This window comes from Myotis yumanensis, unplaced genomic scaffold (assembly GCF_028538775.1).
Source record: "Myotis yumanensis isolate MYYU_CA2020_CCGP unplaced genomic scaffold, mMyoYum1.0.hap1 SCAF_2, whole genome shotgun sequence".
Lineage (NCBI taxonomy): Eukaryota > Metazoa > Chordata > Mammalia > Chiroptera > Vespertilionidae > Myotis > Myotis yumanensis.
The window spans coordinates 101,954,989-101,962,136 of record NW_027223753.1 but is presented as its reverse complement, the minus strand read 5'-3'; the positions used below and the strand labels follow the sequence as shown (position 1 = coordinate 101,962,136).

At 44.5% G+C, this 7,148-nt stretch overlaps 1 protein-coding gene across 1 annotated transcript; it reads left to right on the top strand.

Moving 5' to 3' along the window:
* Positions 1-609: 609 nt before the first annotated feature.
* On the top strand, positions 610-6,935 carry LOC139002516 (BTB/POZ domain-containing protein 6-like). Its single transcript, XM_070403736.1, is given in 2 exon segments — positions 610-698; positions 5,876-6,935. Coding segments are annotated over 2 exon segments (1,149 nt in total).
* The last annotated feature ends 213 nt before the right edge of the window (positions 6,936-7,148 follow it).

Genomic DNA, 7,148 nt, shown 5'->3' with positions numbered 1-7,148 from the left:
AGTAACATTTCTCCAAATGCATACAAATGGTCAATCAGCATATGAGAAGATATTCAAGACCATCAATCATAAGGTGAAGTAAATCAAAACTGCAATAGGATTCCACTACACACCCACTGGCACAGCTTTAATAAAAGAAGACAAACAATAGGACTCCTGGAGAGGATGTGAAGAAATTGAAAATTTCATACATTTCTAGTGGGAATGCAAAATGGTGCAAATGCTGTGGAAAACAGTTTGGATGGTCCTCCCAAAATTAAACATAAGTTATCATATTACCCAGCAATTCCACTCCTAGGTACATACCCAAGATAAGTGAAAACCTATGTCCACACAGACTTGTACACGAGTCTTCACAGCAGCATTACTCACAGTAGCCAAAAGATGGAATCAACCCAAATTTACATAATGAGTAGATAAACTGAATGTGGTCTATCCATAAATGAAATATTATTCGGCCATAAAAAGGAATGAAGTACTGACACATACTGCTACATGGATGGACCTTGAAAACACTAAGCTTGACTGTCCAACCTCAGAGGGAACGCAGAGGAGGGGTTGGGTAAGAGAGCAACCAAGGACTTGTATGCATGCATATAAGCATAGCCAATGGACACAGACAGCAGCGGGGTGAGGCATGTGCTGGGGGCTGGGAACGGCTGGGAAGAGGTCAATGGGGGGCGGGCGGGCAAGGAGACGTAGGTAATACTTTAAACAATAAAGAATTAAAAAACATAAAAAAATAAAAAGAAAAGAAAACACTAAGCTAAATGAAATAAGCCAGTCACAAAGGCCACATATTGCCTGATTTCATTTATATGAAATTTCCAGACTAGGTAAATCCATAGAGATTGAAAGTCGATTAGTGGTTGCCTAGGGGAAGGAGCAATTGGAAGTTACTGCTAAAAAGTCCAGAATTTATTGGGGGATTATAATATTCTGGAAGTAGATAGTGATAAATGGTGGTGCGAACCTTGAAAATACTAAACATACCTGAATTGTACACTTTAAAATTATAGATTTTATTTTATGGGAATTATATATCAACATAAGAGAAGAATAAATAGCACACACAAAGATTATACAAGAACCAGGACATACCTAAAGAAGAAGGCTTACCTTATCAGACAGCAGGATGTGTTTTAAAACTCCAGTAATCAAGACAGGGATGCCTGGGGTTGCATTAAAACCTTGTGCTAGTTACCACGTGTGCATATTTTCATTCCATGATGGGCCTCCATGAAAATACCATTGATGACATTCCACAAATGTCTGTGTGCATCTCATTCCAGTGACCCACAAAGTAATAAATCGCCCTGTCAGTGGTGCACCTAGCAGTGAAGGAAAACAGAAAGAAGCTGCAAATAGTTGTTTCTCAAAGTGTGGTCCAAAGGCCTCCTGCACTGGAACCACCAGTGCAGCAGATTCCTGGGCCCCACTCCACATCTCCTGCACCAAAGTGTACAGGCTCACCCTAAGATTCTCCTGCTGCATGAGGTTCCAGGACAATGCTGTGAGGTTATGACAGTGCATACTGCACAGGCCAAGTTCACCTACTCAGTCCCAAATTTGACCTCCTTTGAAGATGATTCAAGAACAGAATAGCTTGCCTGAAGTTCTTTAAGATGCAAAGAGTTGGCATGTGTACTTCTTCAGCTTGTTGAAGGCCTAAAGAATTTAGAACCTTTTTTTATTGTCTGAAGTTTTATATATGTCTCCTTTTTCCCCGATTGACACTCCCCCTCCCCAGCGATTCCTATCTTGGGCAAGCCCCCACCACCCCAGTGTCTGTGTCCATTGGTTATGCTAATATGCATGCATACAAGTCCTTTGGTTGCTCTCTAACCACCCCCTCCCCTGCCATTTGTCTCTGGATCTATTTTTATTCATCAAATTATGTTGATCATTATATCCCATATATAAGTGAGATCATGTGATATTTATCTTTCTCTGCCTAGCTTATTTCACTTAGCATAATGCTCTCCAGTTCCATCCATACTGTTGCAAATGGTAAAAGTTCCTTCTTTTTTACAGCAGCATAGTATTCCATTGTGTAGATGTACCACAGTTTTTTAATCCACTCATCTGTTGATAGGCACTTAGGCTGTTTCCAAATCTTAGTTATTGTAAATTGTGCTGCTGTGAACATAAGGGTGCATAATATCCTTTCTGATTGGTGTTTCTGGTTTCTTGGGACATAGGTCTAGAAGTGGGATTACTGGGTCAAATGGGAGTTCCATTTTTAATTTTTTTTTGAGGAAACTCCATACTGTCTTCCAGAGTGGCTGCACCAGTCTGCATTCCCACCAGCAGTGCATGAGGGTTTCTTTTTCTTCACATCCTCGGCAGCACTTGTGGTTTAGGGATGCAAATCAAAATAACAATGAGATACCATCTCACACCAGTTAGAACCTTTTTAAAATATCAGAAAAGACAAACTGATTCACAGATGTTGACATCAGTTAGACAAGACATTGGCAAAAAGGATGGATTTTGTGGAATCATGGATTGATAGCTAGAGAAAAATATAATTGTCTTTCTAAGAAATACATAAAAACACCTTTTAAATTTATATTTTCTACGTTCCAAATTCCCTTGGAAAGAATTTTAATGGGCACTGATAATGTCACAGAATTTTCTTGCATCATCTAATTCTGCCCATTAACCTGGGGAAGCCTGGATGCCAAATCCCTGGTCTTGGCTGATTTTTCAATTCACTTTTCACTGAGTGTTGGACTTTGTAAATACACTAATTAGAACAAGATTGCAAAGGCTGAGTATTCTTTTGCAGTTTTATTCCAATCATGTTAACTTTGAAAGCACCAGAAATTTTTCAAATGAACTGTCAGTATCATTACAAATGCAATGACTGCTCAATCTGAAATATATTAAAAATCACATGGAGAAACTTCAAAGCATTAGAGGGCTCTCATGATACTAAGGCATACATCCCAATTTTAATTATTGACAATTCCCATCATACTACCTACCACAGGGTACCCTTTCACCTAATTAGGAATTATGTATAACACACTGAAGGCCAAAAAAAAAAAAAAAATGGTTTACAAGGCCAAACTATTCAGCTGAGAGACTCTAAAAAACCTGAAAACCTAAGAGTTTCTATATGTGTCAATCAATAGCTTTGCTGACGTCAAATGGGGCCAAAACCCATCTGGCATTTGAAGTGTGATTTTAGCTGAATATCTTTACAACCATCTTGAGTAAATCTTCTAACAGGCACAAGATTTAATAAAAAGATAAAGGCTGGAAAAAATGTAGCTTTAAAACATCCATATTCCTGCCCTAACTGGTTTGGCTCAGTGGATAGAGCGTCAGCCTGTGGACTCAAGGGTCCCAAGTTCGATTTCAGTCAAGGGCATGTACCTTGGTTGTGGGCACATCCCCAATAGGAAGTGTGCAGGAGGCAGCTGATCGATGTTTCTCTCTCATCGATGTTTCTAACTCTCTATCCCTCTCCCTTCCTCTCTGTAAAAAATCAATAAAATATATTTAAAAAAAATAAAACGTCCATATTCCTATCTGATATTTTCTCTACCTACCTCCAAATATGCAAAAGACATCAGTAAAGACTTCGTAGTATTTATTTGGTAGTCATTGATACCCTTCAATAAATTTATATTACTTAAATATTTATTAAAGGGTTTTAAAACTGTTGTTACTAGTATATCATTTAAAATATGGAATATTGCTATCTTTTATATTAAAGTAATTAAAGAAAAAAGTTAATGTGAAAACTTTAAATGTGTTTGTATTGAAGTAGTGTCTGTTTTAACATATTGCTGCATCATTTTTTCAGCTTCTGATTTGTTTGTATAGTCATTCTTTCATTGAACAGAAGAACGGTGTGATTACTGGGCAGGTGTGGCACTGGCAGAGCACGCTCCCTTTCAGGGATGTGTGAAGCCAGAGCAGGGGCTCTGTTTTGCTTTGAGGCTCCTTTGAACAGAATTGGCAAATGATTTGCATGCTCTTTTTCTCTGATCTGGTGAATCAGGGGTTTCTTTTCTGTGGCATTTAAGATCCTTTTTTAAATGAACTTAAATTCCTGCATAAAATATTTTACATGTACTATAATAATAACAACTAATAATTATTAGCTATTTTTAATATGATAGTAATAACCATGCTTCCTACTTATTGAGCACTTACCAGCCTGGCCTCTCCCAGAGAATTTAGGCCTCATTTTTAAGAAAAGCAGGTGCTCTTGCTATTCCTGTTTATGGATGAGAAAATGGAGGCTCAGCAATAAAGCAAATAATCCTGCTTGAACCCCAGCCCCACTTGATCCTGCCCACTGGTGTGTAATAGTCACAGAGAGAGATGCTGAGTCCCTTAAAAATTATAAAGCAGGTAGTACAACCATGCTGTAGGGCCCTGAGCAGCTTTTTACAAATATAGATTTCTTAATCCCATCCCCTGTGATCCCAGTGCACCAGGTTGAGGTAGGTCCAGGGGTTCTGAATATATATATATATAGTCATGTGCTGTGTAATGATCAGGATGCATTCTGAGAAGTGCGTTACTAGGTGATTTCATCCTTGTGCGAACACTGCAGAGTGCATTGCAGTACACACACCTAGATGCTCTAGCCTACTACACACCCAGGCAGTATAGGATTGCCTCTTGATCTCAGACAGCAGGCCTGTATTACAAGGAACAAGCCTATAGTATAAACATGTTACTGTACAAAACAGCATGAGATTACATTGAGCACAAGAGAAATCGATGAAACCAAGAGCCACGGTGAGCACAACATGGACAGCTTGGCCAATGTAGCATAGCGCACCTTTCACAGCAAACTTCCTTCATAAATAGAAAGAGCACACCCTAAAATAACAATAAAGAGTACAGAATAGTAGCTCCAAACCAGTAATGTAGTCTTTTACTATCATCATCAATATTATGTAGTGCACATAATTGTATGTCTATGCTTTTATCTGACTGGCAGCTGTAGGTGTGTTTATAGCAGCATCACCATACATTTGAGTGATGTGCTGCACTCTGACTTTACAATGGCTACTAGGTGATAGAGATTTTCCAGCTCTATTTTACTCTTATGGGACCACTGTCTCATATAAGCAGCCTATGGTTGACCAGAATGTCGTTATGCAGCGCGCGCGCGTGCACACACACACACACACACACACACACACACATATATATATATGAGGCCTGGTGCACAAAATTTGTGCACTGGGGGGGGGGGGGGTGTCTCTCAGCCCAGCCTGCACCCTCTACAATCTGGGACGCCTTGGGGGGTGTCCAACTGCCGGTTTAGGCCAGATCCCTGTGGGATCGGGTCTAAACTGGCAGTCAGACATCCCTCTCACAATCTGGGACTGCTGGTTCCCAACTGCTCGCCTCTCTGCCTGCCTGATTGCCCCCAACTTCCTTCCTTTGCAGGCCTGATTGCCCCCAACTGCCCTCCCCTGCTGGCCTAATCGCCCACAACTGCCCTCCGCTGCCGGCCGTCTTGTGGTGGCCATCTTGTGACCACATGGGGGTGGCCATCTTGTGCGAGGATGTAACAGTCAATTTGCATATTACCTCTTTATTATATAGGAGATTATATATCCTATCTAATAATAGACAAACATGGTAATTGACTGTACCTTCGCTACACTTCCCATTGGCTAATCAGGGCGATATGCAAATTAACTGCCAATAAAGATGGCGGTTAATTTGCATACATAGGCACAATGCTGGGAGGCGAAAGGGGAAGGATGGGAGAAGCCGCCTGCTGCTGACGGTGATCAGAAACCCAGGTGGCAGGCAAGAGCCAGGGGGCAGGGCAAAGGCGGCCCGTGATCAGAGAACCGGGGCCACCTTTGCCAGCCCCCCTACTGGTGATCAGAGAAGCCAGCAGGGTAGGGAAGAAGCGGCCGCCGGCGAAAGCCTGCGTGCACTTCCTGGAGAAGAGCCTGGAAGCCAAGAATGCCTGTGTCCTGCTGTCGCAGAGCCGGCTGTTTGAGGAGCCCGAGCTGACCTAGTGCTGCTAGGAGGTCATTGATGTGCAGGCAGAGATGGCCCTGCAGTCCGAGGGCTTCTGCGAGATCGACTGGCAGACCCTGGAGGTCGTCGTCACCCGGGAGGCCCTCAACACCAAGGAGGCGGTGGTCTTTGAGGCCGTGCTCAACTGGGCCGAGGCCGAGTGCAAGCGGCAGGGCCTGCCCACCACCCCGCGCAACAAGAGGCATGTCCTGGGGCCGGCCCTCTACCTGGTCCACATTCCGGCCATGACCCTGGAGGAGTTTGCCAATGGCACTGCCCAGTCGGACATCCTGATGGTGGAGGAGACCCACAACATCTTCCTGTGGTACACGGTGGCCAACAAGCCCCTGCTTGACTTCTCGCTGACCAAGAGGCAAGGCCTGGCCCCGCAGAGGTGCCACCGCTCCCAGTCCTCGGCCTACCGCAGCAACCAGTGGTGCTACTGGGGGCGCTGCGACAGCATCCAGTTTGCGGCGGACAGGAGGGTGTTTGTGGCGGGGCTGGGCCTGTACGGGTCCAGCTCCAGGAAAGCTGAGTACAGTGTGAAGATCGAGCTCAAGCACCTTGGGGTGGTCCTCACCCAGAACCTGACCAGGTTTGTGTCCGACGGCTCCAGCAGCACCTTCCCAGTCTGGTTCGAGCACCCGGTGCAGGTGGAGCAGGACACCTTCTACACGGCCAGCGCCATGCTGGACGGCAGCGAGCTCAGCTACTTCGGGCAGGAGGGCCTGACGGAGGTGCAGTACGGGAAGGTGACCTTCCAGTTCCAGTGTTCCTCCGACAGCACCAACCGCACCGGGGTGCAGGGTGGGCAGATCTCCGAGCTGGGGGGACAAAGGGCCGCACCCTTTCTCCTTGGCAGGACAGGCTTCAGGGCTCCTAACCTTTTGTGTGCAGCTGGCTGTAGCCAGAGGTATAAATGAGACATTTCTACATGGCCAGAGCCCGGTTCTGAATACAGAGGGCTGGGCCTCATCACATCTCCTGCATATTGGGGTGCACACTCAGGTGGAGGGCAGATTTGGGGGTGGAGGGCAGCCCGGACCCCACCAGAGGTGCCCATGCCACCTGCTTTGTGGGCTTGGCCATCTCTCCCACCCTCCTAGATTTTGTTCTGAGTTGTTCTAAGCTTAAGA